Source organism: Passer montanus, unplaced genomic scaffold (assembly GCF_014805655.1).
Source record: "Passer montanus isolate IOZ18808 unplaced genomic scaffold, ASM1480565v1 scaffold87, whole genome shotgun sequence".
NCBI lineage: Eukaryota > Metazoa > Chordata > Aves > Passeriformes > Passeridae > Passer > Passer montanus.
The window spans coordinates 2,303,166-2,328,074 of NW_024374034.1; the positions used below are offsets into that span (position 1 = coordinate 2,303,166).

At 38.2% G+C, this 24,909-nt stretch overlaps 1 protein-coding gene across 4 annotated transcripts in view; it reads left to right on the forward strand.

Moving 5' to 3' along the window:
• The window catches only part of CAMK4 (calcium/calmodulin dependent protein kinase IV), a 136,270-nt gene that overhangs the window by 106,216 nt on the left and 5,145 nt on the right, over positions 1-24,909 (forward strand). For all 4 annotated transcript variants that reach the window (XM_039733408.1, XM_039733412.1, XM_039733409.1 and 1 more), the window contains 4 exons: positions 15,353-15,443; positions 17,218-17,292; positions 19,651-19,726; positions 23,345-23,471. In XM_039733408.1, coding sequence (XP_039589342.1) covers positions 15,353-15,443; positions 17,218-17,292; positions 19,651-19,726; positions 23,345-23,471 — 369 coding nt within the window. The remainder of the gene's footprint in view (positions 1-15,352; positions 15,444-17,217; positions 17,293-19,650; positions 19,727-23,344; positions 23,472-24,909) is intronic.

Below are 24,909 nucleotides of genomic sequence, written 5' to 3' on the forward strand. Positions count from 1 at the left end.
GAAAATCAGGCATATATTACGTAAAAGTACAGATTTTACTGTGATTAAATCCTCTATCTGTGGAGACCATTAATGCTCCACTGAAGCCAGTGGGGTAAACACAGCAATTAAATTTGGTCTTGTTGACTCCACAGTTTGGAAAAAGTATCCCTGACTTCACAGGTGGGCTCACTTTTGGACTCTTGGAAGAGTGCTCAAATCTGAAACTCAACCTTATGTTTCTATTGTCTCCATAAGTTCTAGGATTTTTGCTGTCGCCATCATAGATATATCTTCTCATAGAGCTGTGATCATGAGACCAGTCAGCTTTTTGCTACTGCATTCCTGTTGGAAACCTCCTTTGACCTCAGTGATTAACTAACAGCTATGGGTTGTCATTCCTCTTTCCATCTTGTCCATTCTTGTCTTGACAAACAGCATTTGTTTCCTCTCACAGCCTACAGCTATTGTTAAGCCAAATAAGCCCATATGTTTAATCTCTGCTCATAAGAGCATGGACTTCAGGCTTAATAGATTTCTTATTTGGAGGTCTGAACTTGACTGCAACCTGTTCTGGGAAAACTCCAGTCTCATATTTCAGGCACCCATGCTCAAGGTAAAATAATTCAAAATTAAACAAATTCTTCTGATGACTCAGATAGACCTTATCTTTACATGTATCACCTTATATATGTAAAATATTGCATCTAATTTTTATTAATCTTCATTTGCAAAATGAAAATTTTGACGTTCTTCAAAATTCTCTTGTTTTTCAGTCCAAAAAACTCTCACTATATAAGTTAAATGTTACACCATGTAGTAGCATCATCAGCCTGTTTTGGCATCTGACTTAAACCAGAGTCTTGTGCAGCAGCACCTCTCTTCATGACAATATCTCCCCTGCTGCATCCAAGGACTGCATTTGTCTGTTGCAAAAAATGGCATCACTCCAGGAGTTCACCCTGTGCATCTGGGAAAAAGAAATAGGATTTGATGCATGGAGTCAGATTCCCTATGCATCAAATCCTCTTCTGCTAATTAGCACAACACACAGAAGCCACCAAAAACTACAACTAAAAAACACTCAAAAAGCTGTATTTGGGGCTTGAGCCTGGCTCAATGACAGATGCCCACCCAATCTGCTCTATCCCTCCCTTCCTCAGACAGGCAGAGGAGGAAAAAACTACAAAAAGCTAATGAGTCAAGGGCAGGAAGATCGCTTAGCAACTTCCATCACAGGCAAAGCAGACTCCATTTTGGGAAATTAGTTTAATTTATTACCAATTAAATCACAGTGTGATAACGAGAAAATAGTCTCTCTTCTCTCCTTGAAATGCTGTTGCTGTGGTGAGGGATTTTTTTCTCCTTCTTAAATACCTTATCAGAATGTTGCTGCCCCTGTTGCTGATGGCCAGCCTTGGGTACATCTTGGAGTCAGCTGGAATTGGCTCGCTTGGATTGGGGGAAAGCTTTTTGGCGACTTCTCATATAAGCCACCCCTATAGTCCCCTTGCTCCCAAAACTTTGCCATGCAAACCCAGCGCCTTTTAGTATAAACAGAAAAGAAAAAAAAATACCATAGCCTGTTCTTTACAGCTGTACTTGCATCACCCTAGAAGCAGTTCATTGTTTGACCCACACACACTCCTCCTGGAAATTTGCCCTGAATACTTGCAACTTTCACAGTGTGGAGCTTTTTTCTCAATTTTGGCCTAAAAATATTCATAGCTACTTTCTAGTTCGTTTTTTTGTGCCAAGAATGGGTTAGTTTAAGCCTGTTCCTTCCACCCTGCCTGATGTTGATTGCTGTGTACTAGTAGAGGGTCATCAAATCCTCCTTCTAACCTCTACTTTGCATTGCTGAACAGGGAAAATTTGGCATTGTCTCATCAAACAAAAGCCTCTCCAGTCTTGCATCCATTCCTTGTTTTCCAGAACAGGTTTCTCAATACCAAGTGCTTCCCTTGCTTTGTGCTCCTGTCTACTTTGCATTCTCCTACTGATCTCTATTTCCATCGGTGCAACAATCAGCAAGACCTATTAGACACCAGAGGTAATGTTAGATACTTCACTGAAATCCAGACATATTCATATCTGTGATTGTTGCATGAAGTTTACTATCAAAACTTCTGAAGAAGAGGATTTCTTTCCCTCTAAACAGTCCACAGGCAGGATGTTTTCTCCTTCAGCATTGGTGTTTATATTCACATTTGCCATTAAGCCTAGTCCAGGTGTGGTTTGATAAGAGGAGGTTCTGGGACACGAGTGTCACCCCATTCTTCTGAAATATGTTAAAATTAACATTGATTTATCTTCTCTTAGCACTTTTTAGTCTTATGGAATTGTTCAACTATAGCCTGCAGAGACTGAGGGGGTTCACGTTCCTCTTGTGTAATGCAAAACAGCGAAAAGCTTTGAATTTTTACTTTTGTATTTCTTGATAATATTTCACATTTATAATCCAGGTCATAGCAAGTCAGAAACCTCTGTGATTTAAAAAAAAAACATAAAAGATAGCATTATAAACATTGGGATGATGAAAGACAGGGTGTAAAGAAAGGATATAATTTTCAGTCATCTCTTCACAGTTTTGCAGTCATTTTGTTGTTCTGATTAATAGAAATTTAGCTGTTTACTTGACTGAGACCAAAATAGCTTTTTTCTGTTTATATGGATTTATGTTTAGATTCAGAGACATGAGAGAAAAAGTTTTTCATCCTAGCTGGCATTCCTGATTCTCATTGCATGTTTTAGATTTATTTACTGATATTTTGAGTAAAATACTTTCTATACAAAAATTTTTAATACAATCATTCCCTCAATTTGGAAATTACTCTAGAACAATAAATACAGTTTGTATCTCACACTGATTGCTAAGCTAATCAATAAAAATCTGTGGACAACAGGAATCTGTGGACCAGATTCTTAATTATCCAGTTGTGTCCTTTTAGTATGGGAGTAAATTTAACTTCAATGCTAATCTTTAAATCTCTTGTACTTGATACAAAAACACAAACCTGGATTAAAATACAAAAAGAAAAACATACTGCCACCCTATACCCAGCCCTCAGAGTGCAGTGATAACATGTGACTGAGTGTTGGTCATTACATTCAATTCCACAGTTTTAAACCAGAAGACCTCAACTCTCTTTGAGAGCCACAGCAGTGAGTGTCTGCAGATCAAAGGTACAGGGATGTCTACATTATGGTGGTAGTGCAGTGCAAAACACTAAACTAGCACACACACTCTGGTTTCTTTGAAGATAACAGAAACATTTACACTGATTTCATGGGATTATTTGCTGTTTGTCATGTGTGGCTGATCCTTTTTCTAGCTCTAAGTCCTAATTGAAAATTACCAGTGGCTTTTGCACCCCAGGCTCCTCCTTTCTGACCACAGACCTTGAGGCAGATGCTGGAGGTGACAGCAGGTTCTCAGACATATTTTATCACTATTCACCCTGGAAAGCACTTGTATTATATGACTTTGTCACTCACTTAGAGAAACAGCTCTGGAAGTTGCAGTTTGGGAAAGGCTGGCTTATTTGCACTGGGAATAAAATCTGTGTACAAAGGAAAGTCAAAATACTAGGGTTTTCTTGTCAGTTCCATGGCTTTGTAGAATATGTGACAGAGCACAACCATTTTGCTCATATTCATAGACATTTTTACAAGGATTTTCTGAATGCTGGGAAGAATATGGCATACTAACAGAAATTTAATTTTTGTATTTTTTTATGGACATCTCCATTGTAATAGCAACATTTGGAATTAAGAGAGATTCATGTAGAAACCAGAAAATATATTTGGAAACACGTTTCTGAAAATCCTTCCGTGATAAAAATACAATTTTAAATTAATCTCTTCCTGTGTCTTCCAGTATCAGCAGATGTCATAAAGAAAAATGTTTGTAGTCTTTTGGATATTAAAACAACAATCGTATGATGTATTTTAAAAATTGGCAGCATTGCCTGAAGTTCTGGACTAAAGAGCTGCTAGCAAATTCAGGTTTACAATTTGGCATTTCTCTGGGTGGCACATGGTGTCTGAATTCCAGGTGTCTGAACAATGAACATGGAGTGCCCTGATGAGGTCATGATAATTCCCAGCAGAACATGAAATTTTCTTCTACTTTCGAGTGTCTGCAAAAACACGTAATGTGCCTTTACAGAAAACTTCTAATTATACTCATGTGCAATCTGAGAAAGCTTTTCAATAGAAGCAGTCACCTGTGTATCAGAGTAACCACAGGCTAACCTGACGTCTTTCTCTTACTAGCAAGTGAGAATTTTATACCTCCTTCCAGTTACATTCTTACAGACATAGCTAAATGGGTCTGATTTTTTTAAAATACCTGATTTCCTTACAGATATTGCTGGTATATTGTAAAGTACAACAGAAATGTATATTCCTAATGTCATCACCTGAAGAAAAATTCAGGCTTTAAAACGTGGAATGGAAATCAATCTTATGAATTCTCGCTGTGTTGGGATCCTAAGTAACTGTCCATGAAGTTGTTTGGGTTTTTTCACTGAGTGCCCATGATAGAGCATAATCGACTTCTTTCCTCATTTTAAATGTAAAGTTTGTGTTGTAAAAACATGAAAACTGGGGATAGTTGGCAGGTCTAGCTTGCAACGTGTACCTTGAGCAAGGAGATGCCTGAGGTATGGTGCTGCCAACAGAAACGATATTTTGTTTTCCTTCCTGATTTCAGAATAGGAGAGTGCATGTGTCACACTTCTGTGAGGCTGAGATTAGTCTAAGTTTTCCACACCACCACTGTGGTTTAATGTAATGGCACTTGGAAGACTGAGGTTGGCTTTTGTACTGCAGAGGCTGAGGGCTTACATCTAGGAAATGAATGAGTGGAGACTCTTCCATGCATATACTCCTTGAGGGCTAAGCTGTTTAAAACTACATTTTGTAAAAGTCTGTAACAAAAGTAAAAGAATATTATTCTTTTTTTAATAGTATGGTTTATGCAGCTTAAATGTGTGGTCAATATTAGGCTTAACAAGTGATGCCAATGTAGGCCAAAATTGACCATTCAAGGAAAGCAGTATAATATAACACAAAACTACATCTGTATGCTATTCATGCATAAAGAAGAATTCAAATGCAGGATTATAAATATCCCATAGGTAAAATGATGCATCAAAAATGATAGACTTTTAAAAATGCATATTTTGGAATGAGAGTTTCATGGACGGACAAGAGAAATTTCATTCTCATTGGTATATTACACTGAAATCTCACCTTTGAAACAATTTAAGTCTGACCCTTCCAAAACAGTCATTCGCTGTCAACAATGACAGATGGCTTGTTATAGACAATATCCATGCCATTAAGTTGTGCCAGCACCAGCCTTCAAAAAAAATGGCCAGATTCAAATTGCCTGATGGGAATACCCTTTCACTTGAGAAACAGGGTGTTGTTTTGATCACTGCTAATTTACCCAGGACTTTTTTAAACATTTGAACAGTGAAGGCACCCAGGAGAACTTCCTGGCATGGCTTAATTTTGTAGTGTACAGTACAGGCAGAACAAAATCTGCTAGTTCAAGAGCACATCATAAAGCCTGTAACTTACCCATTTAACATCTACATTACTTTATGAAATATCCCTGTTTAAAAAAAAGGGAGAAAAAAAATCAAAATGAAATTTAGTGCTTTGATTGGAATGCAAAAAACCAATTTCTTGCAAGAAAACTAAAATGTGTTGGTTCAGAATGAACAGATGTGTACCTGTGGCTCATTAGGACATTTTATTATGGCCTTGTTACAGTATCCTAGAGCTGTGGCTTGTGAATCCCTGTGGTCAGTGAAACCTAATGCTGCCAGAAATAGTTTTCCATCAGTTAAATGTCTCTCTGATGATGAAAGTTATTGGGACCTGAGCTAGCACCAGATATCATTGGCAACAGCTTTAGATCTATTCTAGATTGGATTTCATTCATCTATTTTTCAATTTCCCAGCGCAAAGTCAAAGACATTACTGGCTTGCAAAAACAGCACTGGTTTTTCAATAATCTGCTCAGAATAGAGAATCTACATAATTCTTAAATTTGATAGAATTGCAGTGATCTTGCTGAATTTTGTGTTCTGTATAGGGATAGCAGATTGATAAAAGCCTTTCTGTAGATTTGTGCCATTGGTTAAAAGGCAGAAACTAAATTTTATAAAATTTCTCCCTGCTTCCTTTCAAAATTGGCTGTAGTTACATCACTTTATTAAAGACACATCAGTGTATTTACAAAGGGTTTGAGGTTGTTTTTTTGTAGGTTGGTTTTAAAATAATTCCATCTCTAATGCTATTTAAATATTTTTTCATGTCTTTAAATTAATTAAAAACTCTTGCTTATTAGGAATTTGTTTGTTTGTTTGTTTGTTTGTTTGTGACAGTGGTCAATAAAGTAAAATATGGTGAAGACAGCACAGTAAAGTGGTAGAATGCAATGTGACTGTGATGCTTTTTGTCTTTTGACCTCTGTACAAACCATAAAACCTCAGCACACTGTGGAGGGTTGGTTGTAAGAGCTCTGCTGGGTTAAGTAAGTTGAGCAGAGAGGTTCTGTGAGCTGAAAAAAACAATAGAGGATATAGGTGCTTGTACCAAGGAAGAGCTGCAGTGCTAGGTTTTGGCTTTTGCTTTAAGAAGGGTGCTGTTTAAGGGGGAGTTTAGCTCTCCTGGGTTTTTTTTGCACTTCATGAAAGAGTGTACTGTACCTCATCAGGTCTGACAGATCGAGTCACAGCTGTTCAGAAAGCTCTGCCCACTGCAATTTTGCGGCATTACCCTGCATCTGTTACAATAACTCTTTTGAATTTCACCATAAATCACTGCATTTTCCCAAAACAAACTACATTCTTCACCTTTTCCATATGCTGCTGGAGAGGGGCAGACACTGGGAAGGTGCCCAGTCTATGTGGAGACTGCAGTGGTAAGATTTTCCTGCATAAGGAGTCTGGGCAATTGCAGGAGAAGATGCATATCTTTGTCTTCCATACCCCAGACATGCAGAACAAAAAAAAAAAAACAAAAACAAAACAAAAAAAAACCAAAAAACCCCCTAAAACACCACCAAAACTACCAAACAAAAAAACCCAAAACCCAAACAAACAACAACAAAAAACCCCCAAAACAACAAAAAAAAGAAAATTAGGCAGAGTGGTTATGTGAGCAACATGGAAAATATATGTTTATTCTTCTTTGAATTCTGCAGGTGGGTGGCTGTTCTAGATAGATGTAGAGAAAAAGCCACTATAGCAAATCTCTTCTAGCTACTCTGATGCTGTGGCCTACTTACAGCTTAAGAGGAGAACTTCATGCCACTGCAGACAGCTCTCTGCACAAAGCCTGCTCATTTGGGAGCTGTGTGGGAAGGTGTGTGTGTTACATATGTCAGATTGTACAGAAATTACTGTACATGATTTACTGTCACCACACCTGGTGTAGTGTCGTCACCCCTAATGCTGCTTCATTCTCCTAAAAGCTGGAATATTCAAAAAGATAAAAATGCTTCTAAATATAAAGGAAAATTAATTGTGGGGAATGCAGTTGAAAATTTATAAAACCCAACTGCTTAATTTAAAATCTTCTTTCTGACCTATCTCATAACTCTGAATATCATAGATCAGCAAAGAAAATAATGAGATTTGGTTTTATTCATCTATGCTGATGCATTTTTTCATTCCTTTTCATAATACAAAGATTTATTATCTGAAATTATAAATCAAATTAGATGTGTTAGTGCATATTTATGCTAAGTACAAAGGCAAATATTCTTTGTTCCACTAAAACAAAGTGTTCAGTTAAATGCATCTGACTAGATTAATGGCTATTTTATGAAAATATTTGGAAGCTGGTTTCTCAAGTAGCAAACATAATAGCATACTCCTATTTCCCAGAGCAACCAGTAAAAGCAAGACAAATTCAAAGAATCAAATTTCTGCAAGATGTTCAGAGGAGCTTTCATTATTTGTGGCCTTTCTAAGTCTCAGACACTGAACTCCATAACTTGCTGAAATAGTATATCCAGAAAATAAATTGATAATGGTTTCATCTGCTGTGGTGATAAAGTGGTCCTCTTCATGGTGGTGGTGGTTCATTCAGTCTCAAAACCAATGTTACTACCAGAAAGGAATGGTGGCAAAGAGGAGGTAAGGATGTGAATATAACTGTAACTTGATCTCACACTTTATTACTGAAGCCTTGCTGATGCCTGTGGAGCTGGGTTCTGACATTACTATTGATGGTGGGTTTTTATTTGGTGGTATTTTTAAGCTCTTTAAGGACGAATTCTAACATATACTACTACAAGGCCTCTTAAAACAATCCCTGTATATTCAAAATTATTTCTATTCTTGTGTTCTATTTTGTACAGAAAAAAAATTAACCCTAAACAATGTTCTTACCATGTAAGCAACAGAATTAGATAAATGCACTTTTCCATAATCAGCACAAATAAAACTATCCAATTTCCAAAGCCAAAGCATATAGGATTTCAGGTCCTGTTCTGTATTTAAAGTTATGTGCTGCCGAAGGGATAAATGGAACAGGAACAGGCTGTTATATAACTATACATATTTTAAATAAAGTCTGACAAATTTGAAGTAGGGGAATTTTACATGGAATTCAGTGGTGACAGCACTGTTTCAAAAACAAATTATTATATGTCCCCATTTCCCTTTGCACTTGTCACTCTGACATCTGTGCAGCTTATATGCCTCAACAGTTTCAAAAATGTAGAAAGTGAGATGCAGAAGATCTGCCTAGGATAAGCCTACAGTAGCTTCAGGTCACATACCACATCCTCTTATCAATCTTTAACTTCTGTGTTCTTGTGGGACCCATGAATTGCAAACTGGCTAATACATGCATGAGATTGTAATAGTGCAGAGGTCCTCATTAACTATGACATTTTAGATACCTCTCAATTCCCCCAAGCTGCATTTGTCTTGTTTTCCAAAGTCTGCACCAACATGGAATGTAGGATTCCAGGTACATTTTCAGTGACACATTTTGAATGTTTCTCTGTACTCTGTAAGGTCTGTGCTGAATTATGTTTAGACACCACATAGGTGGAGAATGGCTTTCCCATTCTGCTTGTATAAAGTGAGCTCACTCACCTTCCTAGGACTAGAAAACAGGATTCTTTCCCCCCCAATATCCTTCTCCTTCTGGTTTATTGAAAGTTTATTTAAGCTTCCTCTTAACTGATTCAAAATCTGCACCAATTAACAATGCCTTATTCAAGCAGTATATGGCTGTAATCAAACCAAATTACTGTGCAGTAGCTTTCATTATGCAATGATACTCTTTTGTGCAGCTTTTGTGAGGGCCACAGAAAGAGCTTAATTACAAGTCTAGACATTCCTGAAAAGAGAGCAAAAAAAGTCCCTGATTTCAGCCCCTTATGCATGTAATGACTGCATGTATAGCGGAAGATGTCCAGTGCTGTGTTTGGTTCAAAACCATACTGTCCTGGTTTTGTAATAAATTCAACATGCAAGTCCTAAATACATTCTATCCAGCAATGAAACTGGTGGAAATTTTCCTTTTCAAAACATGAGTGAATCTGGTATTCATGATCATGGCTGTCACATTTTCAGCATCCTGGACAGAAATTGCTGTAGTGAAACCCCTGCACCAGCCACACCAGTCAACAGACTTCTCCCCACTGCTAATGTGCACAGAACTCTGCCATCATCACTCCATGACTCACTGCTCAGGAAGAGCCCATCCTGGAGCTAAACACAGACACATGTGGAAGCAAAGAACAGGTCAGGGTCTTCATGCCTGGATTTGAATAACACAAGGAATTCAAAGGCTGAAGCCAGGAACGCCAAGGTAGAAAAACAGAATGCATCTAGAATGCATGAATTCTAGAATGAAACAAGAGGGGTAGCAAGCTCAGTCATACCCGTTAGGAGTGCTACAGGTGAGGGAGACCTATTGAAAGATGTCTAGAAGGAGGAAGCACTGTTTCTGTCTTTTTTTTTTCTGCTAGTTTCCGTAAATGTTGAGCTATACCCAGATGTCTAGCACATTTAATAGCAGTGACTAAGTTGTAAAGGATGAGCCTATAATAAGAAAAATTACTAAAAGTTAATTTCAGAGTGTATTCAAATAATTTAGATATTTTTTAAAATTCTTTGCACCCAGTGACCTCCATGCTACAATCTTTAAAGAGCAAGCTTTTAAAGCCTAAAATACATGTAATAGATAGCAATCACATCTGATGTTGGCTGCGCAGTGAAGCAGATATATGCAGCACTCACTTCAAGAGGAAGAAGGAAGAAATTAACTTCACTCTCCCCAGAAATTTGAAGTAAATAATGAAGAAAAGAAAATGGGGCACCTGGGGAATAACAAGGCATGGAGGTCATCAGCAAGGCAGGATTTCCTTCAGATCAAGCCATGCCAAGTCAATCTGACTTTTTCCTAAGCATGGTAAGAGATATTATTAGTGAGGGAGAAGCAGAAGGTATTGTACCTACTTAACATAAATAAAGCTTTTGGTACTTGACTCATCTGACAGTTTTACAATAAATTATTGAAATAGTATCAAGGTTATGTGGCTTTAAGCTGTTTTTTTATGTGGCTGTCTCTATTGAGAGAATGTGTATCAGCATATCTGAAGAGCAAAAGTGGAGGTTCAGGAGAATCCTTGTCTGCTCTGCTTTTTTAGTGTTTTTTGTTGGTAACCTCATATGATGGAATAGAAGGTCCAATTATAAAATTCTGTAAACCATAAAACTGGAGAAAGCTGCAAATATGTTGCAGAGTAGGATTAGGAATAAAATAAAGTTGCTAACATACAATGCCCTTTTTGTTCAGTTAAGGACACTGGAAAAAAGAAGAGAAAGAGTTTGAAGGTTACACTGGATCAAAAGGCAGACAGGAGTGGTGTATGTTGGAAATAAATGGCAAATACATTTATTGATACTTTCTATAAAATTTGTCAGGTCACAACTACTGGAATGCATTTTTGCATTTTCAACACATTAGTGCAAGTTAACACTTTCCTGTAGGAGAAAACAAGAATGACCACAAGTCTAGAAAAGATTGACCAAACAAAAGTCCTGAAATCCTAGAGAGAAGAATAAATGTGTACATGCTAACAAGCATTCAAAAGGCTCTTGCAAAACAAGGAGATAATCTACTTTCTGCCTCTTCCATATATTGGAAACAAAGAAATGGTCTTCATCTGCTCTTGTCAAAATTTAGGTGAGTTGCAGGGAAGTAGTTTGTAACAGTCAGGAAAGCACAGCCCTGTAATAAATTGCTTGGGGAAATTGTAAAGTCTCTAACAGCAGAGGTCTGCAGGAATAAATTGAACAAAGAACAAACAACTGTTGTAGGTGTAATTGATGCTGCCAAGGAACATAGAGAGGAATACATCATTCAGGTTCATTACACCCATACTTTTCTACAGTTCTGTGTAATGCGTACCGTAAATAAAATTAAGGGATAGGGGCAGAGTTTTAAGCAGTTTACATTTGTCTTTTTGTCATAAAATCTTTCAAGTTAGATAGATGCCTGAATTATTAAACAACAAAACAAAGAACAAAAGAAATTTCCATACAGCAGAGTGAGAGCTTTTTGGAAAAAAAAGTTTAACAGGAAAGAATGAAAAAAAAGAAAAACACATTCTTTCTGTTGCAGTCATAGTTAAAGTCATGGAAGTTGTTCAGTTATGAATTCCTGTTGTGTACTCCAGGAGTAAAGGCTGAGATGAAGGCTGCCTTCATTTTAAGCAGGTCCTGCAGAGAAGCACCTGTATATCAGACTCAGCACAACCTAGTGTCATGATGAGTCTGACCTCAAAGTTTATCGAAGAGTAATAAGACTGTGCTACTCAAATTTTGTTATAAATCTTTTGTCCCAGATTACCTGAGTGTTCTTTGTGATTTTTTATTGGTTTCCATTCTCTATTGAAAATCTGAAGAAAGTGAAAACTGAGTATTTTAGCTGCAGTGAGAGTACCACATCATGATCACATTTTAATGTGCATGATGTGTTAAACTGTTCTGCAGTGCTATGCACTTACAAACTCTACATCCAGCCATAGAAGTAAAGTATTTTCCAAGTCTTATCCATATATTTTATGTGGGAAAAGTGATGTAATTCAGTAATGCCCAGCTTTGTAAAGTGAGTTCTGGCATGATACCTGGGCCCAGATCCTCTCATTTGACCATATAACTTAGTCATTAAGAGACATAATAGATAAATAGTAGAGCACTGTCTTACAATGGAAGTGCACAATGCCCAACTCTGTACTACAAACTGGGAAAGTCTTTGAAGTTATGCAAAGGAGCATAACTTTTATTAAAATCGGTATATGAGAAATAAAGCAAGAGCAATCAAAACAAAGCACATATAAATGGAGACAAGGGTTATACAAAGTGGATTATGCTCATTTAACTAAATCTGTTTCTAAACCAAGATGCTTTAGCTCATACTGTTCATATTTCTACAAAACCAATTAGTATTCCTTCAATACCTGGAGCTCTAATGCTACATGAGAAGAATGGGACTGATGAAAATTTGGAAATAGGTCAGTCCTGGGGTATCTATTAACTAAGGAGCAGTGCTGATAAGGGACAGTGTTGCAAGGGGGCTGTGAGTAACAGGTGGCCCAGGCTACACGACAGGAGGCCACCGCATCTGCTAGAGATCTTTATTAACAAGGCTGTTTGGAGGCAGACACCTTTTACAGAAGTCCAGCCAGCTGTCTATCCCCTCAGAGGCCTAGGGATCCAAAAGCCTAACTAATACTTCCATGAAGAATGGGGTATCCATATCCATAAAATCACTGGAGATTTTTTTTTGTTGGTTTGGGTTTGGAGTTTTTTTATCCATGTTGCCATTCTGTCTGCTAGCTCACAACAAAGCTATTGACCCTATTTGCAATACTCAAAAAATTTTGATGTATTATGAAAATATAAGCTGCAAACAGTAGCTGTTTAACCCAGGACCTGGCAGCATGAGGTGTCCCTGGCCATAACACATCTTGTCCCAGCCCAAATGTGAAGTCAAGCAAGAGAAACAAAGGATGAGAGAGGAAAGAGCAGCAAGGACTGATTTTAGGGTGTGACCATGGCAGGACTTATGTGGGCTGCAGAGAGATGTCAGAGTTCCTATGTCTGAGCAGGAATTCTGGATTAAATGCTGGGAAGTTAAGGGGAGGTGTGGTGAAGAGGGAGTAGGTGTAGCTGTTGTGATGAGGGCACATGAGAGAGAGAGCTCTGAATATTGCAGTGACAATCTTTGAAAGGCATAGGTTAAGTTAGTGAGGCAATTTTCATTTGTTGGGCACCCCCACATGTAAGTTTTATGCAAAGGGTAGGCTGGAGAGAAATTTTCCTACTTGGGGTTTTGTAAGTTTGTAACAAAAAACCCCCCTGGTTTACATGCCAAGTTCAATTAGTTGAAAAGTCAGTCCGTCATAGGGCACAGGAGTGGTTAGCAGATGTTCTCAGTTATGATTCTTACTGTGTGTGAGAGGGAGCCCCACAAGCCAGTCTCATTTTATGACTTAAAAGGGAGGAAAAGTTGAACAGCTTCACCTAAAGTTTTTTCCCAAAATTCCCTCCCACAAAACTGTGTTTCTGCAAAGAGAAGAAAATGTCTGTGTTTTCAGCCTCACAGCATAAAATGTTTTTAGGATTATGGGCATGTGGTAAAGAGGACTTGCTAAAGACTGCAAACTTGGCTGGAACATTCCTCTGCATAAATTTGGTCAAGGATTTTTTGTGCAGATGATTTGGCAGTGTCTGTTTTCCATCAAGTGATCATGAAATGTTTGATCCTTCTCACTCCTACAGAGGCAGCTAAACTGATTTTCAGCACATGAACACAGATCAGTTCAGACATCTTTTTCTGTCCATTCCAGTCTGATGGCTTTTGATTGCACCTCTGCATGTCAAACACATCACTGCTATGCTGTGGGAGCCTCTTTGCTACAGTTATGTCTGGCATGATGAAGATATATTTCTATGGACGGTAGACATGATTGTTTGCAGGCATGCAGATGTAGCTGTATTAAATTATGTAGAAGTGTACTATCCATCAGTTTCTGTATGTTGTTGGCTGTTTCTACCATGGATAATTGATTAGTTATCTTACTGGAAAACAGCTGGAGCAAACACTTAAATTTCACTGTGAAGTAAGGGGAGAGTGACTGATCTCTAAAAGTCATATCATGACAAATCCTGTGACTTTAGGATTGTAGAGAAAGTCAATAAAAACCACTTATTGCACTGTGAGAAAAACACTTGTGAAAAGCACACAGTATCACTAAAACAATGCCCAAGGACAGAGCAATGTATTCCTTCTTAGTGTTATTTAATCACTGGCAATTTATAGGAACTAAAATTACAATGAGATACACAGCCAAGAGTTCACCTCAGATGCTAATTCAAGTGTACATTATTATAGTTGTGTTGTCTAGGTGAATATTCAACCATTTGTCATTTCCTGTATAAATATGCACAGAGACTGGGATTTTTTGGTAGTGAAAACACAGCTGAGAGAGATGCTACTAAAATGTAAAACAGGAGACTTTTGAATAAGATAATGTGATTCTACCCTTCAGCAACTGTCTTCTAAGACTTCAGAGTTTTGTGTGAATATTTTATCAACAATAAATACAGATTTTCTCTCACTAGTTTATCCTTTTTTGTCTATCAGTATATTGTATATTATATTTTTTTTCAATTTCTGTCCATAGCAATATAAGTGGAAGCTATATATTCTACAAATTTTTCTTTCCATTAGTGCATGGCAGAAATTCAATAGTGAGTGGATTGGCATGTACTGCATATACTTTGGCAAGACAGATGGATTTTTAGAACTTTCCAGTTGAGTGGTTTTAAAACTTGTAAGAAATATGCACCAAGAGACCCCAAGCATTGTAGTTGGCCCAGGACACCTACTGCATCCTTTCTACTGAAATATGTTTATTTAATTGTTTAATAGTTATGTGACCATTTTCCTCTCTCATAGAATATTATAATGTGCAGAAACTACCTTCCTCTGAGACAGACTTTGGCATCCCATCATCTATCAAATTGCTTCTTAGGAGCTACTGCTGTATTAAAATTCAAGGATACTTTCTGATTTTGTTCCCAAATGAACATGATGTTATCTTTGCCTTCCCAAATTTTATTTTTCCTATTCAGATTACAGTATGAATCCAAGGATCCTGTGCTGAGCAAGTTTGCAGAGAAAAGGGCTGCTGAAAATTAGTGAAGTAACTCTGTGTCACACACAGATCAAATATTAATCTGCAGCTATAGAGAATTAGAAAGACATCAACTCATGCTTGACCATTCTCACTTACATGCCTTGACTTTCTCTTTCTTAGTATCTGCATGCAAATGGGATCGTGCATCGAGACTTGAAGCCAGAAAATCTACTCTATGCAACACCAGCACCAGATGCACCATTAAAAATTGGTGAGCAGCATTAAATGTCTGCTTCCCCGATGCCTTTGCAGTAATATGTGCTAACTGATATTTGGAGTATATGCATCTCACGATCACCCTATTTGAGGCCAGTGCTTAATGAACAGCATGTTACTTCAGCAGCGCAGCTGTTAATGATAGTTTCAAAACCAATGCAAAACTAGATGCTTGCTTAGAGAATTCATTGCCAAAATCATGTGGAAAGTGGCAGAGATTAAAGCACTGGGAACAAGAAGAATCATGAGAACAGTATAAAGGTCTGTGCACCACTTTTATGCCTTTTTTTTTTTGTTAAGGTAGTACCTTAAGAGGAAAGATATAGTATTGTGAAAATAAAAATTTGCAGATAAATGGCAGAAAGCTTCTGTTTTGAAGGCAGGTTTGAGGGACATGCAGAGATCTTTGCAAAGAGCACAGAGTATCTCTTCGAAGCATGGTCAGCACCACGGAGGGAGCAAGGAGGAGCAAGGCTCTCCTGATCAGCAATGTATTGCCAGTTCTGTTGGAGATGCAGACACTTCCAAAGGGTATGACCTCCAAAAATGTTGGGCATGCCTAGTTTTTTGCTTGAGCAAGGAGCATCTGTGCAACCCTTCTAAGTTTGAAAATACCACCTGGCGCTCCCTTAGGAGTGAGTGTTTCCACGGTCATCAGGGTGGTGTTCGTCATGGTTTTCTGGAGCCAAATTTCCATGAAGTGGCCTCAAGCAATTTTGTATAAATTTCTAGGAACATTCTTGGTTCTCAGGGTGATGGTATTGTACTTTATATCTTACCCTATTTATCTTTCCTGGAAATGAAACTTGATAATTTAATGTAACACCAGTGGCTTTGGTTTGATGTCCAAAGTGTGTAGGGCTCTTGAAACATTTTCTAAATGCCATCTTCCTGGTAAAGTAATTATTTAAATTGAAGTCCAATTTACAACGAGTGGCTGTGTTTATAAAGTAAACTTTATTTCTAATTAGATAAATTATAATGCAAAAAGGATAGCCCTTTAGGAAAGAGTGACCTATTTTCAACCTGATCTTGAATTAAAACATTCCCTTTTATATTCAGTCTAACTAAACAAAATCAAGTCCTTTATTTTGTGCTTTTAAGGCAAAGGTGATTTTCATCACCTAAGAATAAGTCAGTTTGAATAAGCTCAGTTTATTCTCAGCAAAAAAAGAGTTGTGAACACTTCAATTTTTGTTACTTTTATGAAGGAGTCATGCAAGTACAGTGTGTATTGTCACAAAGGCCTTGCTCTGTAAATAGTAATTCAAGGTGGAACATTGGAGAAAGGATGATCAATACTTCTTTTGTCATCATCTTTATGCCTCTAAAAGCCTTTTATCAAAATATTGCTGAGATTTTGTCTTGCAGAGACTACATACTTTGACCCTCAACTAAAAAAGCAACCCAAAATAGTTCTGACAATTTTACTGAATTATTCACAGAATGGGAACTGAATATATACCTAAAATATATTTTTGAAACTCTGCTTGTATGCCCTTAGGCCTCCCACTGCACTGGCATTGTGCAGTTTTCAGAATAAAATACAAGCTACATTTCTGTCAAGCAAGAGCCAGGAATACTCATTTGTACAGCAAATTTTGCCTCTGGATTGCAGCATAGGTAGATGCATTAAATCAGTGCTTACCTATTGAAATGTCAATACCATTCATTTAACATATGAATGTTTATTTAATTGCATATACAACATAAAACCCCACATTATTACAGGGAGTAAGAACATTAATATTCCCAAACCATCTTAACAGCTGACTTTGGACTTTCCAAGATCGTGGAAGATCATGTGACCATGAAGACAGTTTGTGGAACTCCAGGGTACTGTGGTATGTTGTTTTGTTACTTATCTTTGCTTTTATGACTGTAGATGCAAAGGAAAGTAGACACTGGAGAAGATGGTGAGATCACTCTGTTACCTAATAGAACAGCCCATAATGGAATTCAGGTGACACTGTTACTGTCCATTACCCTGTATGACATTGCCTGCAAGGCGCACACACATACCAAGTCTGTTTCAGAGCAGCACTTAATTCCAGTCCAGTTAGTTTCATAAAACTGTGTTTCACATATTAGCTGTTAATATTCTGGTTATCTTCTCTTGTGACAGTTATACTACCAGTGCCACATGTCCATAGTTGGAGCTTAGTGTTTTTATGTCCATCACCGTATACTTCGTAAAAACAGCATAAGGCTTATTCCTGCAGAAGAGCCCTCAGAGTTATGTTGACTTGGTAGGAAGGATTGAGGCTGAATATTTCTGCAGGGAAGGGAAGAAAGGAGCTTTATGCCTATAGTTATGTGCCTATCCTTGAAACCTTGATTTAGAATTCAAGTTAACTGACTGTGCAGAAGTCCTGGTGACCGGAAAACATTCAAGCATTACTTTCCAGAATTGGAGGAAACCCAGGAGAAATACTGTTTCAATGCCAAATTAAACTATGAATAATTGATGGTTCCAGGCTGCCAGCTCCCACATCCTGCCCACCCATCTATCAGCGGCTTCTCCAGAAAGGACACAGCAACAAAAAACACATACTGGAGTCTGAATACTTTGGCATCAAGACTTGACAATCTATAGTCCTTGGGATGTACCGATTGATGCAGAGGATGGAAAGCAAGAAGATGATCACAGAGAACTTAGTTTGCTGCAATGTTGTGCCTTTAGTGAACTTAACAAGAAGAGCATAAGTGATTTCTGAGAGTAGCACAAAAAATCAAGCCAGAGCAAAACAGTGATTCGTGATCAGTCTGTTAGAGGCAACCTCTAAACTAACTCCAATGTGTCAGACAATTCCATTCACCAAAAGCAAACTTCTGGAAATCTTAAAAAATACTAAAAGCCCTTCTGTTCATGGCTGTGCAAATGTAGTGTGGGAAGGGGAAGAGATTGCATTGATGTTCGTAGGTACAGCCAGCCCACTGTGCTCTAGAAATGTGGCAGCCATCCTGTGTGCATCACAGATCCAGTGGGACCAGGGTCCTCAAGCTGTGCCTGTCAAGCTGCTTAGGCAGACAGTGACTGCTCTTTACTTTTGCAGAGCTGGAGTCCCCCAAAACTGCCTGGCCTTTCCGTCTGCTTCTCACAGCAGCAGAACCAGCTGCTGGAAATGGTCTGTCTTTCCTTCCAATTAAAACAGAATATCAAAAATAAAACCTAAATAAAGTGCCAAGTAAATAGACTCATAGAGCCATTAAGGTTGGAAAAGACCTCCAAGTTTGTTAAGTCCAAGCTTTGACAGCACAACACCATGCTAAGGGCTATGTCCAGTTGTTTCTTGAACATCTCCAGGGAAGATCGGCACCATCTCCCTGGGCAGCCTGTTCCAATGCTTAACCACCCTTTCTGTGAGAAAATCCTTCCTAATATCCAACCTGAACCTCCCCTAGTGAAGCCTGAGCCATTTTCTCTTGACCTCTCATGGTTACATGGGAGGAGAAGCCAACCCTCACTCCACTACCACCTCCACCCAGGTAGTTGTAGAGACTCCCTGAGCCTCTTCTTGTCCTGGCTGAACACTCACACTTCCCTCAGCTGCTCCTCTTAGGATTTATTCTCTGTACCTTCACCAGTTTCTTTGCCCTTCTCTAGAGAGGCTCCAGTCCCTCAAGGTCCTCCTGGTTGTAAGGGGCCCCAAACTGGACACAATATTTGATGTGTGCCCAGCACACAGGTCACTGCGCCACTGTTGCTGACACAGGTCAGGGTGTCCTTGGCCTTCTTGGCCACCTGGACACAGCTGGCTCATGTTTAGCTACTGTCAACCAGCACTCCCAGCTCCTTTCCTGCTGAGCAGTTTTCCAAATGCTCTGCTTTTTCATTGGGCCCATTTTTGTTGTTGATGTATTTATAAAAACACTAAGTAAAATACTGAAGTTAAAGCACCTCTTTCTTGGTCACATTGTAGCTCCAGTGCAGCTGTAGCTTTCTGTTCTTCCTTCCACAAACATAAAAAACAATTTGAAACAAAAATACACTTCTCATTTTATTCTGGCTCTGCTGGGGCATGACTTCTCTTGTTTTATGTTCAGTGAAGGGACTCATTTGCCTAATTAAGGGCTTAAATGGGCAGTCCTAATTTTTTATAAAATTCTGCACACAACTGTGCGTGGACTTCAATTGTTTTTGTGACTGTTATTTCTTCACTCGACTTTTGTGTTACTGAAAAGTATTTTGTCCTCTGCAGCACCAGAGATACTACGGGGATGTGCCTATGGCCCTGAGGTGGACATGTGGTCACTGGGAATTATCACCTACATCCTGTAAGTGCAAACAGTGATAGAGAGAGGTTCTCTTTTTAGCACCCACAGGATTTCATTACACTAAGATCTGTGCCATTGGAAAAGACAAGATCCTGAACTTTAATTATTACATTCCTAACCTTACTGAAGTCAAATCCTAGAGGAACATGGCAAAACACTCAGTCTAAATATTTGATAAATATAACACTTCTTCCTCACAGCAGCAAGACCTACCCATGCAGAATCATGCTACTAATGTGAACAAGTATAGACCAAAAGTTCCAAACACTTGTGTTTAAGTAGGCATTTGTGTCTAACTCTTTTTGTGGTTAGTCATGATTCAATTCGTAAGAGTTACAATTACTTTATTGTATTGATTGAATCCTTCAAAGGAAGATTATTGAGAAGGAAATTTGCATATGATATATTGACTTCTTTATGGGAGAATAATTATGAGACGTAATTTAGACCCTTGGCAATGACAATGCTTAGATGGGTTGTGTAGTTATATACAATACTTCTAGGATGCCATTTGTGGGAAGAAAATGACATTTGAAAAATATGGAAGATTTTGTACATGTGGGCCATTATCCCTCCCCTACTACTTGCTATGTCCAGCAAGTACAGTGTGGAATAACACAGCTATTTTTATCTTGTGCAAAGAAAAAATTATATTCTCTAGAGTTTATACTAAAAGTCCATGTAAGGATATATAAACACTCTGATAGTAATGTCAGAAAACATTCATCTTTTCTTCTCCACATAAGCTTCAAATAATTCAAAGATCTTCTTTTCGGTACCTGTAAATAATAGGCTACAATCTATCATTTGTTATTTGCTCCTTTTAAATGTGTGTCTTGGTGTCATGGTCTGGTTTAAGATCCAGACCTTGTGTTGAAAATCATGTCTCAGATGTTGCCTGCCAGGTGCTCATTTCTTGTCACTTCTAAGGTTTCCACTGATGACAAAGACATGAAACTTACCAGCAAGATGATCCCTAAGACTGGAGAGGTGATTTTGTTGTCCCTTTACAATGCCACCTACATTGACTTATGGCCTTTCCTAGTTACTCAAGGCCTAATGAAGTTATTGCACTTCAAACTAAGAGCCTGCCTTAAGCAGAACTTATTTTCAAGTGTAAGCAAGCTCCAACAAACTCCAGAGAGCTCCTATCTAAATATCTGACATGGCATTTTCCATATGCAGTATCCCAAAACTTTCCAGCTGTTCAGGGGCTGCTCCCAAGCCACACTAAAACTCTGCGTGTGCGTAAATACAAGAGTGTGAGTTCCTGCCCTAGATGGGGCTGCATGACTATAGATACTCTTCCATTCTTCCTCCTTCTAATCCTGTCCTACTCCCACCTCAAAATCCAATTTGATCTACAGGAACAAGCTGCAAAAATCCACATGGCTTTCTCTTCCATTTTGCTTTGACAGTACTCCACATGTTAAATTCTTCTATTATGCATAAAGCTTTGTGGATCAATATGTCTGATGGATTAGAAATTGAGACCAGAAAGGTACATGTAAAATTACTAAATCATTAATCCTGAAGACCAGAGGACAATGTTGCATGTTTCAGTCTCATAGTTGAGCAAAGGAAACCCCTTACATAGAGACAATAAAAACCCCAACATTCCTGTATGTCCCCCCAAAATGGAGTGGATGTATGAGTTAACAATCACATTATAGAGGATCGGCATAAAACTGTATCTTGCCATTAATCAAAGTGGCCTTACCATTTGATTAAAAAAACCTAACACAGATTTTGACAGAACAGTTTTTACTGAGCCAAATTATATTAAAACCTATTGGTGGTAACTATCATAATTCAAAGGAAACCACATGTATGAGGAACAGTCCTTTTTGTATTCCTAAAGCAGGTAGAAATCCTTCTGCATGTTTGAGATGCAGACAGTGGTCAAAAAATACAGAGTCTTTGCCTGTAGTTAAAATTGCATGGATTTAATTAAAGGTGTTACTTTTCTAAGTTACTTAAAAGGACACAAGATCCCATCTGGTCATTTTTAGTTGTTTTTTAAGCTCTTTACATTGACTTTTCCTTAATTTGTAGGTAACTGATTTAAACTGAATCACAATAATAAAATGTTATTTCAAAATAATATAAAATCAAGAGCAGCCACACTAGGTTTTGCACTGATTCAATTAATCTAATTTGAAATCAGACCTCTATATTTACTTATCTATTTTGGCATGTAGCAAAAAAAAATGCAAAAACTCTGTCTGCTTAAATGGATTTTTAAGTAGAAGCATATCTATTGAAATTGTTAATAGGAAAGCAACAGGTGATAGTAGTGCGTTACAGTAAAAACAGAAAGCTCACTTAGCAGGCTTCCAACACAGTCACAGAAAGACTTAAGCAGGTTCTTACTGTCATTGGTTACCCACGTCCAATAGGCAGTTTGGGCTGAGCCAGTGAGGGGAGCTGCTCAGGGGTGTTCCATGGGGGCAGCACGGACCTGCTGCGAACCCAGAAATGGTAATGGGACAGGCAGCAAACAGGAGGGGAGCAGCAGAGGGGCTCTGCCTGGCCACCACCTACTGAAGCACAAGGTTTGGAGGCTGGATCATTGTGTTTTAATACACCTCTGCCAGACTTGGAAAAATAATGTGCCCAGAATGTTCTCGCAATGAGGTGTTTCTCCCCTTCAGCAGTGGAATGTGATGCAGCTGTTCCACCCACGGTTATGCACCACTCCCAAAACCACATTTCTTCCTTGAACCTCAACCTCCTTTTTCAGAGCAGTAAGCACATTGTGTTTAAAAATACAAAAAGAAGTTAAAATGTAAGGCTTTTCTATATTTTTTGCTGTCTTGATCATTGTGATCTGCAGTTGTTTTCCTCTCATCTTACTTCTTGTTGAATTTTCTGGAAGCAGGGGAGGAGATAACCTTTCTCTCTTAAGCTCAGATCACATACTGGCTGAATAGAAAATTCACTTTAAAAATCTGATTATGTGTGCAGGCGTGATTAAAGTGCAGTGAAGCAATAAAAAAAAAGGACATGATACAAATGGAAACCACATCTATGAGTCTGCTTTCCCTGAGGCCAGCAATGTGGATCTCTGCTGGAATCTGTATTATTCAATATATTTATAAATGCAGTCATTAGTGAGATCACAAGACTTCTAGATTTTAAGTAGGTTACCTAAGTAAAGATGAGGTCTGATCATGAAAACTTACCAAAGGTTTTTACATATTGTGGCTGATAGGATGGAAAAATGTACAGGGATCAACATGTCTAAAAATCATTCCTAATTGAATATATAAAAACTTTAACTTTGCATGTAAGATCAGTTTCCTCAGCTAATTCCTACTCCTCTGGCAAGAGTTACAGGGATTCTGATAAATGCTCTATGGTCCTACTTTAATAGTTCAAATTAAACACATGAAAATAGAAAAAATACAATTAGAAGAGCCTTTCCCAGTGCTTAAGAATACTTATGACCATATTTTTCTCTTCTCTTTAGAATTAGAAGTTCATGAGTACATCCAGGTCTGGTTTCCCAAAGTGATCTATAGAACACAAAGTAGGGAAAAATACTACCATGAACTGTTTCTAACAACCCAAGACTAATTAAAATTTGATAAATTAATTTCTTTTTTATCCTTTCAGGCTTTGTGGCTTTGAACCATTTTATGATGAAAGGGGAGATCAGTATATGTTTAAGAGAATCCTGAGCTGTGAATATGACTTTGTGTCCCCGTGGTGGGATGATGTGTCTCTGAATGCCAAGGATTTAGTAAGTAAAGCAAAAACGAGACTGGAGTATTTAGTATTTCTGCCACTGAGAAAGAGTCCATTTTGGGGTGGGGACAGAATAATTGGTTAATTAATTGTTCATAATTATTTCCTCTTGTCTTTGCTATATTGTGGTGTTGTTAATATTGCCTGTTAGTCCAGTGCTGTAATTTTGCACTCAGAACATGGATATTCAGGTCCTTATGTGAAGCAAGCCATAGATTGTCGGCAGCTGTCACAGTGTTCATGTATGCCTGCCTTTCCTTCCAGCTCTGAAGTGTTTCACCATTCATCATTTCCGGGCAAACACCTTCAGGGGAATGTAGAAACAAGCCCTTCTTTTTTCAAAAAATGCAGTCTTTAAGCCTGCATTTTGGGGAAGAATAAAAAAAAGGAATGAAACTTTCCTCCCACTGCTTTTTCTGACATATTTTTTCTGTCCGTTAAAGTTTGTTTTCTTTGGTAGGTGAGGAAAGACTGACTACTTTTAAATATGCTCCATTAGCAAAATGCAAGGGCTGGCATGCTATCTGCACTGTATTCTTTTATTACTGGATAAAGTAATTTGGATCCAGGAGACACTGATCTGCAAAGATAGGTATGCTTGAGTCTGACTTTTGTCAATAATAACTTGCACAATTCAGTTATTTCATAAGCACTGAAAACACAAGTGCTCTGTTCCATACATACTTATACAAACTGTGTCACAAAATACTACGTCACTGGTGTTAGTGAAGTACTTCAAGATATTTCAAATGGAAGTACTGTAGAAGCTCAAAGTACTCTTTTGGTGTTTTATGAGATGTGAAGTTTTTCTAAGGCTAAAAAAGTATAATTTAATGCCAGATAAACAGCAGGTAAAGCTTTTGTCCAAACCGCTCCATAGTGTTTTAATAAAGTAAAGCTCAATCTTTTAGGTTTGAACATTGCATAGGAAATTGTAGGTAACGGTGATGACCATGACTTTCAAAACCCATGTTGTAGACAGTTCAGTGTTCAGTTGAAGTGATTTGTTTAACTCCAGGTTTTTGTTGGAGACACAACCAATATTCACCACAATTCCTGTTCTTCTGCATGCACTTCAGGGAAGAAATTTTGTTTAAAAGCTATTTGTAGGGAGATTTCAGAGAACCCTAAAGCAAGTTTTCCCTCACCCCTGGGCACATAGAAGCAGTGGAGCCCATGCCATCACTTGCGCTGCTCCAAGAAGGTCTGTAGTCAGGAGAGCTGGGTAAGTGTGGCTCTGCAGAGTGCCATCTGTGTACTTGGTTACTCCATCCTCACCTTTCTTCTTTTTTTAAAACTCCACTTGTCCAGAGATACAGTAAAACTCATGGAATGTCACTTAACTGGACAGACTTTGTATACAGCAGGACCATCTCCATTCCCAGGGGTATGTTTGCAGTGCCTTTTCCCAAAAATATCCTACTGTCATGTGT